Source organism: Cricetulus griseus, chromosome X, assembly GCF_003668045.3.
Source record: "Cricetulus griseus strain 17A/GY chromosome X, alternate assembly CriGri-PICRH-1.0, whole genome shotgun sequence".
Taxonomy (NCBI): domain Eukaryota; kingdom Metazoa; phylum Chordata; class Mammalia; order Rodentia; family Cricetidae; genus Cricetulus; species Cricetulus griseus.
Window position 1 is genome coordinate 49720525 of NC_048604.1, and position 21872 is coordinate 49742396.

A 21872-nucleotide genomic window follows, 5' to 3' on the forward strand; every position below is an offset into this window, starting at 1 on the left:
AGTCTACATATGGAATGAAAGCACCTGTCACACATTTCTACCTCACAGGAATGCCTTAAGATGAAAGATGGTATTGGCTGAGGAGATAGCTCAGTGGATAGAAGCACTAGCTGTGCAAGTAGGAGGGCCTGAGTTCAAATGCCTAGAACCTAAGTAAAAAGGCAGGCATGGATATGCACATCTGTAACTGTCTGGGGTGTTGCTAGAAGGACCAAAGGAATCTGACAGTAGTCCTCCAGTTTCAGTGAGAAAGACACTGTCTCAAGATAAATTGAAAGAAAGTAACAGAGCACAACAACCAATTTGACCTCTGGCCTCTGTCTGTGGTCACGGAAACAAAATTACACAAATACTGTATACATACATACATACAAACATAGTACATACATACATACATACACACACACACACACACACACACACACACACACACACACAGAGAGAGAGAGAGAGAGAGAGAGAGAGAACATACTCATATAACACAAAATTTTTAAGGATGCCATGTGTAAATGTTTTATCATTTATTAGTATTTATTGAGAATAGGTACTTCTGGCAAATCTTGTTCCTAGGTAACTGAATAATCATGAATACATAATAAATACATAATAAAATTATGTATTTTAATTTATAGTGGTTTTTAAAAAGCATGCATTAGTAGTTTCAACATGTTTCTGTCTCCTAAACATCATGATGTGATCCAATCACTGCAGTAGAATGAAGAAAAAAATAGCTCTATATGCTATTTTAGAATTATCAATTTTTGTTAACAATACAACTAGCATTCTAATATCACTTCTTTTTCTATTATTCAAGCAAATTTTGAGAATCCAAAGAAACTAGTATGTAATAATTGCAAACATAGAAGAGTGTAAAGCAAGTAAGAGGACCTTGAACTGTCATTAACATAAGACCATGGTCATGAGCCTATAATTTCAGTCACCCATAAGCCTCTTGCTATATATGCTTCCAGTTTTTAGATATAGACCTTATCATCTATTCTAAAGTATAACTCTATATGTTATCATATTTTACAAAAAGTAAAATATACACAATACTTTTCTGAATTTGAAGATCACACATTTACTAAACACTATAAAAAGAAATGATAAAACTTTACTTGTTAAAATAGGAGGATTTAAGACATTCTAGCAGTATCAAGCAGAAAAATTTATTACATATTCAATAATATACGACAGGTTAATTTATACTTACATTCTGGTTGCATGCACACCATAGTTATATGCAGTTATCTTTCCTGGCCCAATTAAAATAAATGAATTCTTTTTTTCAAATGTTGCCTCAAGTAGTAAAACACTTATATTTTATGTACATATAACATATATATTTCCTCAGCCCTACTACCTTGTTAACTTCCTTTTAATATCCAATTCAAATTATACATGTAGTCATCTCACATATGAACCTTACCTGATATAATAATCATTTCTGATGAGTAGAAAGTGCTGCAGAATGGATAATAAGTAACTTTCAGCTGCAGTGTCTTTCAGCATGTTATAGAGAAGATGGTAGACTTCATTCATATCGGTAGAAAGAAAGTAAAGGAAAACATCAAAGATTCTTAATGGACAGTGCATTTATGACTAAAGCAGCCTAATTTTTAAATTAAAAATTTACTACTTAGTTTCCATTATGGTTAATAAGGTTTCAATTTCATGATACAGCATTTAAACATCTACAGAAAAAATAATAATCATCCATTATATTATCAACTTCAAATAATAGTTAGGACCATTCAAATAGCAAAGCTATTGGTGAAGGAGGCTTTGTCTTGATCTCTCTATGGGTCCAAAAGAGCCAGGGCTATTCTATTTTTATCCTCAGATAAAAGATATATCAAGCAAGTATTCAGCTATCAAAAGATCACAAACCTAGCTTTATTTTAAATACCCAAATAAAAAGTCTAAAATCTGTTGTGTTCATACTTGACCTTCTGAAAAGTCCATGGACATTAGGACATTTTTTTTTCTTTGGGATATAAAAACTAGTGGTGTAGATGCTGGTAGTAGTCTAGAAAAAAACTTCAAGATTGGACTCACATTATATGTACTGAGTATATTGAAAGTCCACATAAAATAAAGGTAAAAGACAAGATGCAATCCAACATCTTGAAACACCATGAAATGGGCAGTAGAATTAAATATACAATGCACTAATTTAAACACCACATCAGAGTTCTGAGTTAAAGTAACATAAGGACATTGAATGGCTACAAAATTATCAAATAATTGATTATATCACTAAATATAAAGCAGTTTATTGATTAAAAACTGTTTTTATTAATTTTGAATTACTTTAATTTTTAATTATTTCCTATGATAATAACATTTCTATACATTGTATCTACATTTATGCAATATTTTCATGTAAAGAGAGGAGAAGAGTACATAAAAACACATAAGTCAAATAAAGTAATAAGGGAGTTTCAAATAGGGAAATATTGTTCAAGTTTGTTTAGAATACCGAAAGAAGAAAGATAAGAAAATATTAAAGGTAGAAAAGCACAGCTCAGAGGTTACTTTGGTTCGCAAGTGTCTTCCTACTTCATAGAATCCAAAAGTATAAATTTTAATGGGAGGGAGATAAGTTGCAGAACTGTGACAATCATATCTTATGTCTCAATTTCACATCAGACAGTTGGCACAGGAAGATTATATGCTGTTATATATGATGTAGGTACTTTTATAGCACTACTTTCTTATAGAAAGCTCCTATTGTATCTAACAATTTTGCTATCATTAAGGAACACAAATACCCGATAAGAAATAAGATACTCATTTCCAGAAAATTGTATCTATAAGTGGAGTAGCATTTAATAAAAACAAAATATCTCTTAACTGGTATCACATATGAACTCAAAGAACTTTTTCTCATTCTTGGAAATATATACTGCTTAAGGCTCTTAGGCTCTTGTTTATTCAAGACCACTGAGCAGAGTGTATCTCTAATACACTGAGTAATTAATTGTGTGGCTTTCAATAGTCTGAATACATCATCAAAGCAAAGTAGCAATTGTCAGCACAAATGGGTATCAAGGATAGCATCATGGTGGAGCACTAATATAAATAAGCAGTTACAACATTGTTCATAGAAAAAAAAACTAATGAAATATAAAAAATATCCTCAAGTCCTGCTTTTAAACATTAAGTGTAAAAATTAGGTATTTATTTTGTTTGTTAAAGGATATTCCATTTCAGCTCGAATGTCATTGAGACGGTGGGATAATTCAGTTAGATCATCTTCTTTGTTCTCTTCAAACACTTTCAGCTGAATATCAAGCTCATCATTCTCTTTTTCTTTAAGACCCTAATATAACAATAAAATTCAGAAAATGAATGACAATTTAAAAATAACACACCTGCTAATCAGGGGCAGAATAAAATTACTCATTTGTACACAGATGCAATTTCAAATATTGACCTTGCTTTCCTAAAAGAAAATAAATACAGCTAAAGATTTCTATTTCAAAATGGAAGAACCTCATACCATTCTTTACATTTTCTTTCCATGCTCTAAATCTTGCAATTCACATTAAAAATATTAACAATCACTTCTGCAACAACAACAACAACAACAAAAATCCCACTAATAGCTACAACCCAATTCAATGCTGTCGTTTTGACGGAACATACTCATCAGAAATCACAAAAGAAACCATGCAGTTAGAACATTCACAGGTGCCTCTGGCACCGAGAAAATGAAGCAATAAAGATCAGTTGTGTTAATGAAAAACCAATGCAAGGATATATTCAAGCACAACAGTCCCAAGTACGGCCTAGAAAAATTTTGTAAACAAATTTATAATGAATGATATTTTGTGATTTTAAAGTTAAAAGGTACTAAGTTTTTTTTTTTTTAAATTCATGATATAGCTAGCTGCCCTGCCAAACTTTGATTTTCATTTAGCCTAATTACAAAATACCAACTTGGTCATCAAAGATTTGTTTTTGTAATACATCAGAAGCACATGCATTACAAACCTCTTATAATTTTCCAAATAATAATAATATGAAAATTTTGGAAACATGCCAGACTAGAGATTGTTGGGCTTAATAGATATCACCAGGAAAATCTTTTAATATTTGTCCATTAAGTTTCAGCTTTGAAAACTCAAATCGATAATCACAACTGTGGATGCTCAAGGGTGATACCAAAACTGGGATTATGATGTTCAGAGCTGAGCTTGAACTCTGAAAGGAAATGCAAGCAAGGTGTACTTCAAATTAGGTAAAGAAAGAAAACAGGATGCATTTCTTCTTTCTATTTTTGTTTCTATTTTAATTCAAGAAGAACAATGATAAATAGGGATGTAATGGCAATTATGGAAGCAAAACACAAAACAAAGCACTTTTTGATGTTCTTTCTTTGAATCTCCATACTTAAGAATGTACCAAATTGTTAACACATTTAAATATATAAAAATAAACCCTATAAAACATTTAAAATACATTTTAAATATTTTAAGTACACTCATATAAAGCATGTAACAAATAAAATTATTTCCACTTTGTTTCTTTTAAACTAAGAACTTTTTGATATAACCAGCCACTTTCAAGCAGAAGAGGTTTATTAGAATACAAAATTATGTAATGTTTATGGGTCATATTACCATATGAGCACAGAAGGCAGTTGCAACCAGAACACATTCAGAACATCAAAAAATACATTTCAGAGCAAGTAATTCTACTTATTCTCCTCTTTACAAAGAAAATGTGTTCAACACTACTGTTTTATCAGTACCAGATTTATAAGTGGACAACAGATGTAAAGCAAGGATAACCAGATTACAATCCACAACCTCAGAGAAGCTAGGTAAAAAGGGGAACCCTAAGAAGGACACAAATGGGAGGCCCCAGGAGGGTAAACTGGGAGGCAGGGTGGAATGGTGGGGATGGATTATGGGAACATTAGGGATCAAGAATACCAAGTTGGGGGAAGGATTGAAGGGGAGAGCAAAGAAAGAGATATCTTTATAGAGGGAGCCATTATGGGGTTAGGGAGAAATCTGGTGCTAAAGAAATTCTCAGGAATCCACAAGGATGACCCCAGCTAAGGACTCCTAGAAATAGTGGTGATGGTGTCTGAACCAGCCTTCCTCTTTAATCAGATTGGTAACTACCTTAATTGTCATACAACCTACATCCAGTAACTGATGGAAGGAGATGCAATGACACACAGCCAAGCATTGGGCTGATCTCCTGGAGCAAGGGGGGGGCAAGAACAAAATGGGGAAATCCAGGGATACAGAAGACCAGTGCTAGTAGGAGCTCATAGACTCTGAGCTGACAGCTCCTAGAGAACCTACATGGAACCAAAGTAGGCCCTCTGGGTGTGGGTGACATTTATGAATCCTGATCTATTGGTAAGTTTTCATATCAAATATCAAACTCTGAAAGATATATCCATACATTTTCAATAAAATAAATGTTTGACAACTTAAACAAACTTTACACAGTAAAAAAGGAATATGACAGATATAACACAGTTATATCACACTTAGGCATATAGTCAAAGGATTCTAATTCCTACTATGGACTTCATAAAGAATTAAAACTATTTCTCTTTTGAAAAGATCTGAAGCAGCCTAATAAGAATACCATATTTAAGCAAAATATCCCAAATATACTAGTCAAGCCTCAATATGCATACTTATGCTGACTATAAATAAAATCAATCAAAAGTATCAAAGAGGAAAGCAAATTTGCAAATATATATGTATATATAATTCATATTTATATACATCCTATTATTAGCTGACTGATGAATCATCCATTGTATAGTGAAATTATTAACAAAGTGCAGGTTTTTTTGAAGCAATAACAAAGGACAAATTTGTGCTTTCCTTGAAAAAAAAGTACCTTTACTTGAAAGGGAAAACAAGTTAAAAGTTCAGTAGTACAATAAATAGAAACATTGAACTTACTGGGAGCATTTCTTTTAGTCCAGAACGGAGGAATTCATTCCTCAAATGAATTCGAAAATCAAGATCATATGGAGAAGTGACAAGTGCATTTATGAACTGCATGCATGCCACCTAAAAAGAGAAAGTAAATGCCATTTATATATTTAGGTACAGTAAAGAAATACTTAGCTAATACATGCAGGTAACAGATTCACTAAAGGCATATGGAATGCAAGTATTTCTGTAAGTATATTGATAAGACTTCGTATTATAAGCAACATTAGCAATCAAGATTATGATATCCAACATAATTTTAACAATATGAAAGTTAAGTGTGTTTGCTTTGCTAAACTATATGAAAGGATATTAACTTTCCCAAAGAAACTTCAGGTTCCCAAATAATACACACTGAACCCTATGAAAAGATCATGAAATGAATTCTTGTATCTGGTTTCCACAGATAGTAAGGGAACTAATTTCTACATAGCTATAAAAACATTTCCAGCTGGGCGGTGGTGGCTCACGCCTTTAACCCCTCTTGGGAGGCAGAGGCAGGCACATCTCTGCGAGTTTGAGGCCAGCCTGGTCTACAAAGCTACACAGAGAAACCCTGTCTCGGGAAAACAATTAAAAAAAATTCCAGTATAAATCAAAAATTTTGTGAAGCTATATTAGATAACTTTGAGATATCACTGTATTAGCTTGTATTCTTTCCATGGAAGTACGTTAAACTGATGTAAGTGGTGTTCTTCTGTAAGAGTTTAAAAATTAGAAAAGAAACCACTAGATGGAAACCAAACAATAGAGAGTACATGAACCAGTTTATTACAGGGTGGGAGAGCAAGAGCGTGGGGGTGGGGAGGCAGTAAGAGAGACAGAACGAGTGAGAGAGCAAAGAGAGAGAGGAAGGCAAGAGCATAGCAGAACAGAGAATAATTAGCGGTTGACCACTGGAAACAGAGAGAGAGAGGAGGGATAAGGGTGCAGGCTCAAAATGGGAAGCGTGCGCATGTGCAGACTCCCTCCCTACACAGTCCTGTAATGTGTGATGTAGCCATGACGTGGCAACGCAACAAAGGGCACTTCGAGCTGCCTAGGTATCTGCCTGAACCTTTCATTTCCACCTTTACTTATTATTAAAAAGGTGGGGAGTTAAACATGGCCAGATAGGGAATAACAACATCGAGTTCTCTAGACTACTTCCTGCTGACCTGGGAGTATTGACTATCTTGGGGGACCTGAGAGAACTGGGGTGCTGCCATGTCCTGGTGTAGCTGGTTGTTTATATGAGCAGAAGAGTAGAGTACAAGGAAACTCAAGGAAAATACTAAATTTTACAAAAATTATAAGCATATATAGAAAGATGAATAAACCAAAAATGTTGAAAACAAACTTTGATAGAAATATTGCATATGTTGACTTCAACACACCTTGCATTACATATCATTTTTCAAAACAATGAGAAAACATTAAAACATATATTGCATTAAGTTTGTATCAAAATGTTATACACTCAGCTTATTGTTCAAATGTAATATACCAAATTCAAATGTTTTTTTTTTGTTTGTTCATTTAAAATAGAAAGCTGAGCTTGTTAACAAAGTTACCACATAGAGAAAAAGTAATTGAACACTGCATTCCAATTCATAGGAATGCTCAGGTATTCCTAGAATAAACATTTGGACAACTAAATGTGTATCAAAAAACTTTGCATCACCTTAAAACTAATACTGGATGTGTTGTTAGGCATTTTCATTCTAATTGATTACAGGCCCCTCCTTTATACAATAAGAACCTGAATAAATCTTTATAGAGTCTCAATAGGCTAGTATATGTGTTTATATATTGTATGCAGTGCTATATTATTTTCTTGAATGAGTCTTGTTAAGTAACAATTATGACATGACTTAACAAGACAAAGCCCAATTGAAAATTAATAGAAATGTTTACATATGCTAGTATTCTTTTTGCCAGAAGGAATTCTAGCTTAATAATGTATATTTTAATACCTTACAAATAAAGACTATATTCTCATAAGAAATAGGTTAGTAAATCTTGTAACAATATCTTTATAGAAATAGAAGTATTGTACTAATGAAATAAAATAGTAAAAATTAAAATTACTAACTACAGCAACATGATATCATATATCATTATAAAGATATCACTGCTATGAAGTACTTTACAGATAATGTATACAAACATGGCTGGATATTTTAAAAAAAGGTGAACATAGAGTCTACCATATAAAATAAGTAGGATATGACTGAAAGACAGTAGTCAAAAAAGAATAGGTAACAAAATGCCAATTATGGCTCACCAAATTCTACAAGATCTCTCATTAATAACATGCCAACTGCAAAATTAAAACTCCTAGGGAATTACATTTAAACACACACTTACTAGTAAGGTAAGAAAAAAACTGTTATTTGTCCTCATCTATGCTACAGTTATTCTTTCAGAGAACAATAACTTAGGAATTAAAAACTAAAATTATCAAAATATCTTACATGAAAATTTAAATAATATTTCAAGAAGCACAACAATTTATTATGAAATATCATTGTGTGGATCCAATATACAAAATACAAATAGCTGAATGCAAAAATCTACACTCTTATCTCTATTGTATAATTTTTATAAATTTTTAGACAATGTATTAGGTGCTTAATATAATGTACTATCTAAAGTCACTCTCATAGAAAACAATGAGATGTAAATTACAACTATATTTCTTTCACACATGGAAAAGTTGAAGCTTACAGAAGATAAATGACTTATGCAAGGTCAAATAGCAAAAGAAAATTATATTTCTAAGTTACACTATTTTATGTCAAGTAGAAAACAATTCCAGAATGTTTCAGATATCTTAGAAACTCCACACAAAGATTAATACAAGAAAAATTTTAAGGTTGTATAAGGTGACAAAACGTATCTGTAGCATCATGTTTGGTGAATTAGAACATCTACATTACAGCTATCCATAATTATAAAAGCATGGAAATAATGTAACAATATGTTGTCTAGAACAAGAAGTTACCAAATATATAAAGGAGTTACCAAATACATAATGAAACACAAATAAAAATAGGTAAGGACGAACTGATCCTTGGTTTGGAGTACATGTCATTCCATATACATCTCATAAAGTATCATATTGAGAGCATCCCATAGTCAAATTAATGTCTCCTCTTTCCCTTTTGCTCTCCCCCAAGGAGTTCCATATTACATGAGAATGTGCATTCAAATACAAGTACATGTATATTACAGAACTCTACTATTCAAACCAGGCTCTTTTAACCACAGATTAACTTCAATAGGAACTAAATCAAGAACTTGACTTGACTAGCTATAGTCCAATGGCATGAAAAATACATGTGATTTATAGGTCCCACATTGGACAATATGAATAAAAAATACTGCAGAAAATTTGACAGAACAGAACTCCATGGGGAACATTAAGGAAGATGGGGTTCTGGCCTGTTAGAGCTCAGACTGAAATGACTACAAACCTCATTCCCAAATACCAAAACTTTGATGCTCAGCACCCAAGGATATAAATCTTTAAACATGTGACTGAACTCTATTGTCCTCTTAGAGAGCAAAATCAAACTGATTTTAAAATAATCCCTCTCCAAAGAAAAGAAGTAAACAACCTAATATTGTTTCATATGTGGGTTACAAACATGAAGTGATCTCCCTCAACTGAAAACGCTAATAAGCCAAAAAGAGGAAACTAGCACCACTTATTGTAGTACTGCAGTCTTCTACACATTACAATGTGCCAATCTAGCATTGCTGAATACAATTTAACTTCAACCTCTTACCAGAAAGAATACAAATGTACTTGAATTGAATAGCACAAATTCCAATAACCAGATTCTTCTGTTTTTAAGAATTTTTTTAAGGGCTTTAACTTTCAATGTGGTTTTTCCATTTTTTATTTGTGCTTCTAATATAGAGTCAATGAAAAAATAGTGTTTAAAAATATCACAGGAAGTCAGTAAATTTTGCTCATTGAATAAAAATATGCACTGGTAGGACCATAATTCTTATGCTAAACAAGTAAGTACAACAGTGCCTGTTCTTATTAAATTGTTTTTAACATAGGAAAATTTGATGTTATCTGTATTTTATTCATATGCATTTAATAAACATCCCATGTACTAGATATGTATACATGCTCTTATAAGTGCATATAAAATACATGAATAAAATTAAAATATACAGGAATGTCTTCACAAAATAACTACGAAAATAAGAGAAGCTTTTATTTCAACTAACAAGTTTCAGAAAGTGCAAAAAATTGTCTGCCTGTTTGATCACAATTCTTAGAGTTATGGAGTACAGTAATTGCCAACTCTAGGGCATTCTCAGACAGATTATCCATATTGCCATTAGCTGTGACAAATTGCGCTTTTAAAATTTTATTGACACTGTCACACATTTGACCTTATTAAGTGCTCTGCTGACATTAACAAGGTCTTTCTTTATCCTAGCCACAGCAGGAGTTGGGGGAAAAAGATTGTTTAAGTCAAAATAAGTACTTACTAAGAACTATTCAAATGTACAGTGCAAGTTAATTAAGTCAAGAAATGGAGAAGAATGTCTAGACAAAAGAAGGATTTATGTACAAAGGATTAGAAGTAGAGAGAGGAAATTGCACAAAATGTTCATGAAGGAGAGCGTAGTATGACTCCATCAAAAAGTGTATACAGAAGACTAGTGAAACACACAATTAGAAATCTGTAAGCAGGTGGTGACGTGCTTTTATCTATTCGTTTGGGAAGGAGGGACACAAAGACTAGATTTTAATCCTAGAAGTCATAAAAAGCCTTTGAAGAATTGTAAGTAGTGATGTGCCAAAATGGCATGTCAGAAGAGTGACTTTGCCGGAGAGTATTTAAAGGGTTAGAATGAAGGGTAGAAGATTTAATAAAAAGAAGTCAGCACAAAGACTAAAATAAAGAGAATTCCCTGAAATTTAAAAGAAAAAATAACTACTGGCAGCAGCATAGCGATTAGAGAGATACTGTGCCTTGAAAGAAGTACAAAATTAACATACAATCCAGTATGTACTGTCTGAAGGAATGCAAGACATATAGTACTATATATATATATTACAGGTGGATTTGAAGCCAACTATTACATTTTTGGTGTATGTTAATTCTTGCATAATGATCAGGAAGGAAGGAATATAAGAAAATGGTAGGTCGTGGTGAGAAAAGACATTAGAGAGGTTCAGGATGTATAACTTGAAGATGAACATAGTTAAATGTAATGCAGAACTTGAACATTCTATGTTTGAAAGGGAGAATGGACTGGGATGCAAAGAGCATAGGCAAACATGTATCTCGCTGAACTCAGAAAGATGGATAAGACAGTGGGCAAATCATCAAAATGAGAAAAATGAAGAACCAAAGGTCCCAAGATACAACTTTGTCTCGTATGCACAAACCTTTGGTTTGAATTTTCACAGGTGTATATGGGGTCATAGATCCTAAAATCAGAAAGGGATCCATGAGAGGTTTGGAAAAAGTTATCCTAAGAGGGAGGTTCGTGAATATTTTTGACATGAAAATGAAATGGCAGATACTGGCAGAAGAAGAAGGAGATGAGCACAGAAAAGAAGCATTGCGAAAGCACAGAGGAGCCGAAAAGGACGGGCACAAGTTAAGTATGTGTAGTCCTGCTCAATAATGCCAAATAGTGCTAGAAAGACAATGTGATAGCTTTGAAAGTAGTCTGCTCCTTTTCAAACGCTTAGAATCACTCTTACCTACTACTGTAATAATATACACAATTATTCATCATCTTTGAAACAGATTTAAAAGTGAAGGTATACTTGAAGTCAGAATTTTTCTTGTTACAATGAAAAGGTAACACTATTGTCCAAATTTGTCTACACAATGGTACACTACTATGTATGTATATATGTATGTATGTATGTATGTATGTATGTATGTATGTGTGCATGTGTATGTGTATGCGTATATGTACGTGTATATGTACGTGTATATGTACATACATACATACATACATACATACATACATACATACATACATATGCACACACACAAATATACATGCATACGGAAGTAGTATAAACTTGGAACTCAGCTCATTGGCAGTTACCTTAGTTTCAGAAGTTTACTAAACATCTACTTAGCTCTCCCTTCCTGCACATCTTCCAACTTGTGCCCTTAGTCTGCCATGAACAGAAATCAGATGCTCAGTCTCAATATGATAATGCAAGAAAACAAACTTAGGTTCTGATTAAAGGCTGCCAGGTCTTTCTTTTCATGAAACCGGTTTGATAGACTTGATGATTTCAATGAAGGATCAATGTTTGATTTTTACCTTCATTTCATTATTGGTTCTAATTTATATGCCAAGAGGATGCCTATACAATGTAAATGTAGTATACCTGAGAGAAGCTATCACACATTATGAACAATACATTGTGTGAAATGCTTTTGTGTACTATATTCAATTATTATACCAGAAGACTTTCTCCATTATTCTGATATACTAGAAAGCAGTTTAATGTCTACCATACCATGCTACCACATTTGTCTCCACAACTTCTGAAATTCTGCAAACACATGAAAGATTTCTGCCTAACTGTAGCCTGAGAAAATGGATGAGTTTAACATGCATTCACTGGATGTTAATGTTACCTTCTCTACCTATAAAAGACTACTAATGGTTAGCTTACTTTGAAATTTCCTGTCTTGCTACACAGAAATAAAGTTCAAGCGGATGTCTGTATGGTCTTCTGCTTTCATTTCTAAAATTACAAAGACTATGGAGGTCTCCATTTTCACGCACTATAAGCCCTTCTTGCACCATTCAAATTTATTATGGCTTCTTTATTAGAAAACATAATATCATTGAAATTCTTATCTTTGAAAGCCAACTCAAATATCACCTCATGAGATACTTCTATAATTCTCAGATTTGCTGTGTAATTTAAATGAGATTACATATGTAAATTGCAATGTTATTGTGGAATAGCACTCACAAGTGATATTTTTAATTTGTTACTTGTGGGAGTCTGATAAAAAACATGAATATACATGAATATTTATGAGCACATACACATGTTGGCACATATACACATAACAACATATAAGTAGGTGCATATAAAATGATTATTGGTAGAAAGTAGTGATTAAAAAATAGTGGAAATATTCTTGTGAAGAAGAGCAAAAATGCATTAGAAACAGAATAAATGGGTATTCAGACACCACCCAAAAAGAGTGGTGCCCAGAGAAGCAAGAGAAGTAAAATTGTCAAATGGTCAGTGGACAAAGCCACCATTGGGAAGAAATCATTGGTTTTGAAATTATGAGACCATTAAAGATTTCTTTTTAAGACAGTGACAAAGATAAGTTGTGAAAGATAATTTAGAAAATAGAGGAAAGAAGTATAGATTGTTCTCTGAGAGACAAGTGCTACAAGGTAAAAAGGCAGATGAGAGGCTAGCAAGTGTAAAACTGCAGGTGACACAGCATGGCAGACTGAATAGTGCAACTAAGCTGAACGTAAGGCAATGAAGAGAGTACATATGTTGATGTAATTTATCCCTGATCTGTTCCTGAAACTACTGAAAGTAATGAAAATCCTATCATAGCTGAGCTAGAAAACATCTGTAAGAAACTGTTGCTTTAAAATATAATTAGTTCAGTATTTTAAAAGAATTACTTCATGATATTCTAATAAGAGATCTCAGGACACTACCAAAATTGAAAAGTAATTCTGCAAAAAAAAAAAAAAAACACAAATTACATTTTTTAAACAACAGAGCTCAGCTTTTGTTTTTAATTTCAGTATTCTGAACACATTTTAGAACTTTTACAGAATATTTTCTCATTCACATTAAATATGCCTAATAAACCCACTTCACAATTCTTGGGAGAGTACTAGGCTCTGTATATAATAAATTACTAAACGTTGTAGCTCATTAAATTAGGAAATTTCAAATTGTAGTTTGCATATGTTTGCATCCATAATCAGTATTCAACAATTTCTTGAATATTTAGCAAGATGTCTGCAATTTCTCCATATGGTACTTGTTAAACAGTTGCGACTTAATCATTCTATTCTGTACAGCACCATGAAAGCCACAGAATGTCAGTAAAGTTTCACTGACTGGGGCAAACTACTCTACAATGAAAACATCGCTTTTTTATGGAGGTGTTACTATAATGGACATACAATATAATTCGGGATGTATATATCAAAAATTTAAGTTCAAACCACCATTCTAAACCTTAACAGCTTTGTGATTCTTAGAGAACTAATCATGAAGCCTTCGTGCAACTCAGTTCCCTGATCAGTAAACTTAAGGTAATATATAACACAGAATTGTGGCTGAAATTTCATTTAAATATTTTTAACTATTCAAATCTATTTGTGCCACATATGGCAAACCGTTGCAAATGCAATGAAAACTTTGAATCTAAATAACAAGCTTGAGTCATGCTAAATTTTGAAAATAACATACAGGCGTATATGTATGTCTGGCAGTGAAAGCCATCTAGGCAAGCAAGCACAGCCAACACAGCAACACGGACAAAACACTGGAGAAGACATCTGAAAATGCATATCTCAGGCTTTCCCTAGAAAGTATGAAATTTTAGTGAAACTAAAACTAATAATATGGAAAACTGTGTCACAGATAGGAAAACACTAAGGGGACATTCTCAATTTTAAAAACACCAATGCAAAAGAGAATACAACAGAAGTTTATCAATATACTCATCATCGTTGAAGTAGAACAATTTTCAAAGATATTTTTACATTTCTAAAGAAACATTATGTACAGTTTCACAGTACTACAGATTCTCCTTGGAGTGGCCAATTCAGCTGCCGAACACAGTTTCCAGCTGTGACAGAAAAGATGCCAATACTTCATAAAACAATAAAAAAAAAAATCGATTGTTTGTTTCACATCAAGTAGAATATTTCCATATGTATACTCACAAAAATAACTTGAAAAAATAAACATAGTAGCAAAATCTCTTTGAGTGATGATATAACTTTTTAAAAGATACTTCGTGGAGCATCAAATGGTATATACACTATCTAAAACAAAGAGCATGTTGACATCAAATTCTGGTTCTTCCACACCATGTCCACTTATACAAGTGATGCAATCTCATTCTACCTATCCACATGATAAATGGATAATACTTAGGGAGCTGATTCATTACAAGAATTATACCAAATTATATTCACAAAATAAAATGTGCCATTCAGCAGCTCTTATCTGTAAATACAGGCAATAAACATGACTTCTCATCCCTCAAGAACAATGTATCCTTTCATAAAGTAAGACATTTCCTGAAATCATGAAAAACAAAAGATTTTTTCAGTTTTAGAACTAAGCATGTTTAGACTGGGTCTACAGAGTTTTCACAGGGTGCCTGACACGGGATACAATTCAGTCCCTCTGCATTAGTGAGTCTGATTTCTGATTGTCTGAAAGGCACAAAGAGAAGTATACTGAATTCTCTTTCTTTAAATTGTTTTTTTGGTTGATTGAAACCCAGGCAAGTCAGAACCTTGTAACCCTCCTGACTCAGACTTCAAACTGCTAAAGAGTACCATACTATGACACCATACCTAACTATTTTCTTACATTTCTACAAAAGCCTATAGCTTTATTAATTGGTCAAATACTACAGACCTAACTGTATGTCCTTTGGCCCATATTACTGCTAAAGCTTCAACTTCCCGACAATTATAATAACATATGCCGTATTAGTGACAATAAAAAAGCAATTTTCTTAATTTTAAATGACTTTAAATGAACAAAACTATGAGTAACACAAATAATTGTACTTTTACATTCCATCCCATAAATGCCAGCTAAAAATGAATTGGTATAATACAGGTCCTCGAAATATAACTCTTCAAGTGATTTATGATAAAACAACCCCACCTGGAGTTGTAAGGCTTCATGATTTTCCAATCCTTCCACAATTGGTGAAAATCGTTCTCTGTTATTTCTTTCAGCTGCAGCACTGATGGCCCCTAAAAGTTTGTCTAGACTACAGACAAAACAAGAGAAAAAGGAAATGAGGAATATTTCATATGATGAACATAGCTCATTCTCTATTTTATTCTTAGTGTTTGATGTTTATATAGACCATTAAATGTTTCACATCACAATACTTTTAATAGACAAAACCTTCAAATATTTTTAGTATATAATACAATGTTTTTAAAAATATTCCTGCTATGGAACAGCTAACTGGAGCTAATTAATATACATATTACTATCATATGCTAATGTTTTATGAGCTGTTTTTGTTTGTGTTCCAAACATTTACCTACAAACTTACACTATGTTTTCTTTTTATTGGATAAGTTCATTTAATGTTAAGTTACCATATAAGATAAAGTAAAATACAAGGATACAATAGTACAAAGGATATACCTGTTTCAATTAAAGATGCCTGAACACACATGTGCATATGTGCACGCGTGTGTGTGTGTGTGTGTGTGTGTGTGTGTGTGTGTGTGTGTGTGTGTGTGTGTGTTTCCTATGTGTTCTCAAAACGTTTTCAACTTAATCCATTTCCACTTAACTGATGTTATCTTCAGTGAGACAAAATTCCAGTTGAATAAATGAATATTTTAAATTCATCTTTAACAAATTCAGATTATATAATATCCAAAAAGGTAAAATACAAACAAAATAAGGATATCAACCAAAAATATTCTAAGAACTACTGTGTTTCTGCAAGTTATCAAAAAGAAGAACCATTAATTTCTGCCATGTCATTTTGCAACACAATAAACAGAACCTGTCGATACTTACATGTTGTCTTCCGCAACAATGCAAATAGCAGACAGTATTTTTACTATTTCAGTCATCATGTTGGGCTGTTTGGGGTCAATTGCTCTTGCCAACAATAAAAGGCTCCTCTCATCTCCTAGAATCCTTTGCAGTCCAAACTAAAAACAAACACAATGGGAATGTCTATGGAACATATTTTTCATTCCAAATAAACCCAAAATAAAGAAATGTTTCAAAAAAAATACCTTCACAGTGCCCTTAGGTATCTAATGATTTGGATTTTCCTCAAATGCAATCATTCATTGTTTTATTTTATTTGAAATGGCTACATCTTAGAAATTTGAGGGCATGAATAAAAATGATTTCCAATATTCCTCAATTACATTTTTGAAAATATATAGGAGAAATGTGGGAACAACTGGTATTTGTCTAACAAGCAAGAACATATAGAACATACACTGCCTATATTTTCTAAAGCTACTTTTAATGTCTTGATATCCTTGGGAATGTCTAGAATTTGTGGTTAATTTTTTCCAATATATTTGCACTGAAATTTAAAGTAAACACGGGAGGGAAAAATGCTTAAGTGCTTCAAGTATAGTATATAGTCGATAAAGTACTAAAAATATGATATGGGTTTTCCCCGATTTCCTTGTCCTTTTATATCATATCTCTTAGCTAGCAACACATATTATAGACTCAGAGACATACCCCAGTCAGACAGGCAAAGAAAATATTAGTCTCACTCATTTTCTAGGCATAAACCTAAGTGTATAAGCACATGCCATACAAATGCCAATAGGTAGGTTTTCAAATCCAAAATTAATGGTAAGATGCTACTATTTTCACCTTTGTCTCACAAAGTATATTTCTGTTTTCTCAGTAAAAGTTTGCTTCTTTTTTCTCTCCCTTTTTTATTTAAATTAGAAACAAGATTATTTTACATGTCAATCCCAGTTCCCTCTGCCTCCCCCCAAACGAACACATTGCCTATCCCATACCCCTTCTGCTCTGCAGGGAGGTTTAGGCCTTCCATAGGGGGTTTTCAGAGTCTATCATGTCCTTTGGGATAGGGCCTAGGTCCACCCCAATGAGTCTAGGCTCAGGGAGTATCCCTCCATGTGGGATGGACTCCCAAAGTCTATTCCTATGCTAGGGATAAGTACTGATCTACTACAACAACCCCATAGATTTCTGTGATCTCCACTGACACCTGTGTTCATGGGGTCTGGATCAGTCCCATGCTGGTTTCCCAGCTATCAGTCTGGGGACCAAGAGCTCCCCCTTGTTTAGGTCAGCTGTTTCTGTGGGTTACACCAGCCTGGTCTTGATCCCTTTGCTCATCACTCCTCTGCAACTGGATTCCAGTTCAGTTCGGTGTTTAGCTGTGGGTGTAAAATTCATTTATATTTTTCTTGTAGTAAAACATAATTCTAATATTGTTCTTGGGAAATGTATATAAAATGAATTAGATTTTATATAAAATTTGTGACATCTTTATTGATATTTTAATTAAAATTCTTAATTGCTTTTTTCATGTTTCACCCAGAAACACCCACAAATTCCTCATCCATGTGAACATGCTGTGTATCATACTATCATAGTTTTTAATGATGTAGTTTATCTGTACTTGGTTTGTAATGTGAGTGCATATGTTTTCTTAAAATTGTCCATTTATTCAGTACTTATAATCAATATGCTATACTATAAGCAGTTAAGAATCTGAAAAAAATTGCTTCATTTCAAGTTAGTTCCATGGCAACATTACATTTCATTGGGAAACATTATATGATAACATTTGGCAAAGTACCAAACATAGGAACAGCATGAAGGTTCTTAATTAAATTCTAAGAGAAAAGAGGAGCAGGCTAAACTTTTTAAATAAGACTTTACTGTGGGCTTTAACACATAAGGCAACATGCAAATGTTTATGAGTTTCTGACATAACTAACCTCAACGTCAAGTGTCATTTATGTCATTTCAGATGAAATTTACCCTCCTCGATTTGGAAAATGTATTCCAACTTAAAGTGAATATATCACTGTGTGCTTTCTATTCAGAATGTCTGTTTTATGCATTGTTTCATATGACTATCATTTAAAGGACTTGTTTATTCATGTGACAAGGATATATATCTAAATCATAAAAATAGCTTCACAAAAACTCCAATTTCGTTTCGAATAACTTAAATGAAATCATCATGTTCTTCAAAACTGCCAAAAACACATAAGAAAAAGAAAGTGAGTCTTGCCATATCTGAGTATCTCCTATGGGAATAGGGCTATAAAGGAAGTCCTACAAACTAATATAACATACTTTAGTCAGTATTCTAATTATAATTAGTTGTTATCCTACAAAACTATGTTAGTTGACAACATGAATCAATAAAAATGTAGCACAAAAGCTCCCATTGCTGAATTTACAGAGGAGGAGACTGATTGGCCAGGGGCTATGTCATTTTTCAAAGGCCCCGTCTGCTTAGGACTGGAAATGTGATGTGCATCTCTGATCTCCAGTACTGCCCTCTCTTTTTGTAATGTTACAACTTTTTTCAGTTGCAGAAAGAGATGCTTCTTGAGCTCTGGAGAAAGCAATGTTCAATTAAGCGTATTGTTATTAGTCATTGGATGCCATGACGTGTTGTATCTAAAGGTGAAAAGCACAGAAGAAGAGAAGTTCTCGACCAGTACTGATAGGAGTGTTTCTACAAGAAACATACAGATGGGTAAGCAAGGTAGCTCCTGGGATAAAGGTACTTGATAAAACGTCTGAAAATTAAAGTTGGATCCCTGGGACCCACATGGTAGAAGGAGAGAGGTGAAACCCTCAATTTGTACTTTGGACTTCACATGTATGTATTGGTGCATTATGCATATCCATAATTAAATGTAAAATGATAATAAACTTATAGAAATAGCAGTAAAAGTATATGTGATGAAAGAGTTCATTAGCAACCATGTACTGCATGTACCAATAATACCATTTGCTGAGTAATATGGGCATATGATACAGAAAGTGATATATAATTGCATATACCAAAGAACGTGTTTGTATATTATGTAAATATACAGTATTACTGCATTGATTATTAATAGCTATCACTCACATTTAGCAAGTTCCTGGTTATTGCTATAATTATTTATTTCTATTAAGTAATTGTTTTTATTAAAATATCAACTAAATGTAATTAATGTGATTAAGCATATTAGTCAGTTATTTAATCTGTAAGACTCCACAATATTATATATTAAAAATAGTATTGTATGTATACAAAAATGCAAGCTATCTCCCACAGATTTCTTTTACACATGTTAAATCACTGAAACTGAAATGACACCCTTATCAAACTATTTGAACCCTATTCCTACCCTTGAATTTTCCTTTTAAATAAAATACAACTTCTTTCTTTGTATGGAAATGATATTCAATTTATGAAATGTAAATTTACATACTGCTAGGGTTTAAGAGATGCTTCAGTAGTTGAGAGTACCTAATCCTATAGAGAATCCAGATTCGATTCTCAGCACCCACATTAGGCAGCTCAAGCCTGTAGCTGGAGTACTAGGGGATCTGATTCCTTCTATCCTGAATGGGCACCTGTAGGCATGTCCTGCACATCAACTCATCTAGCAACATGCATAAATAAATAAAGCTTAAAAAATGAGACTTCATTATATCACAAAAGGAAATATGTGTCAACAAATTTGAAAGCTAAACTAATATTCTTGTCATAAATGCAAAATATGGCAGTAAATATTGCGGGAAGCAAAATACACCTTTGAAACCACTTATAGGAAACTCATGATGATCTACACCATAAACATATTATTAAAACTTGAATAGTACCCACTGTTTTATCTCTTTCTTACTTCCATACTGTCGAGCAAGCTCTCTCCTTTTGTAACAGAGGGATAAGTAAACACCATTTACCTTATTATTCATAAACGCTTTCAGGCACTGAATGAGTTTGTATTGATTCTTCTTGTCAATATTTTCTTGCCTAAGTCAGTAAGAAAAAAGAAAAAAATATTACATTGTACGTAAATTTTTCCCATGTGTGAAAAGTTTTTTTGTGAAAGTTTTTTAAAACTTCATTCTTACTGTTTTTTGTCTAGAAGCTTTTCCAGAGCATCCAGTAAGAGTCCAAGTCCTTCATGGCCAAAGTTGTTAACCCAGCTATGAGTGGAAAAGAATATATAAGTAACTTCACAGGTTTAACAGTAAGATATTAAAATGAAAATTTCTTTTCAAATATGATAATCCTGCCTTATTATTATTATCTTTATCATCTGATAAAAGGCTTGATGCTGAGAATAACCCTGATATCATCATCTGAAACTCAGACCTCTCTTCATAGTTTCCTTACCCCTATATTGCACAATTTTAGATAGTACAGCTTCACATATTTAAGCCACAATTTATGAGGTAAATTCATCTTCCATTATTTCTACTCCCTCAAATCAACTCTTCCTCCACTCTACAGTATTCTCTCAGTAACACCATTGCCCTTTGATTCCCTCAAACCTGAAATACTGGCTAAATTGTTTGACCTGCCATTGTCCTTCACCTTTTCATTTATTCTGCTCATTTCATAAACAGCCGTTGAGCATTTACAAGGTACCAAGTATGTATGTAATACAGATATAATGAGCAACATAACTAAGCCCTTATCCTCCTAGAGTCTACTACCTACAAATAAAGAGATAATAAATAATTAACCAATTATATAAACATCAGTGCTTTATTGCAATGAAGTAAAATAAACTTAGCTAAACAAGTAAAATGCCAGGATGCTTTTATTTAATATGTAGCCTGGGAAAGATCTTTGAAAGATTCTACCTAAAAGGAAAACTGAAGATAAATAGGATTATATGAGTACAAAGATTATCAGATTCTAGAGATTTTAAATACTATGTTTTGAATATTCCACAACATCCGTAGGAAGAAATGGATTAGTGGGACTGGGAAAATAGCACAAGATTAAATCCCAGTTGTGTTAGAATACTAGCTCATTGCTTATCCAATCATGAATACTTTCTTCTTCTTCTTCTTCTTCTTCTTCTTCTTCTTCTTCTTCTTCTTCTTCTTCTTCTTCTTCTTCTTCTTCTTCTTCTTCTTCTTCTTCTTCTTCTTCTTCTTCT

At 32.9% G+C, this 21872-nt stretch overlaps 1 protein-coding gene across 9 annotated transcripts in view; it reads right to left on the reverse strand.

Moving 5' to 3' along the window:
- Positions 1-21872, reverse strand: part of LOC100768845 (protein diaphanous homolog 2) — a 735817-nt gene that overhangs the window by 518033 nt on the left and 195912 nt on the right. For all 9 annotated transcript variants that reach the window (XM_027433000.2, XM_027432999.2, XM_027433003.2 and 6 more), the window contains 7 exons: positions 20833-20907; positions 20662-20731; positions 16753-16889; positions 15871-15979; positions 5943-6053; positions 3207-3325; positions 1430-1546 (listed from right to left, as the gene is read on the reverse strand). In XM_027433000.2, coding sequence (XP_027288801.1) covers positions 1430-1546; positions 3207-3325; positions 5943-6053; positions 15871-15979; positions 16753-16889; positions 20662-20731; positions 20833-20907 — 738 coding nt within the window. The remainder of the gene's footprint in view (positions 1-1429; positions 1547-3206; positions 3326-5942; positions 6054-15870; positions 15980-16752; positions 16890-20661; positions 20732-20832; positions 20908-21872) is intronic.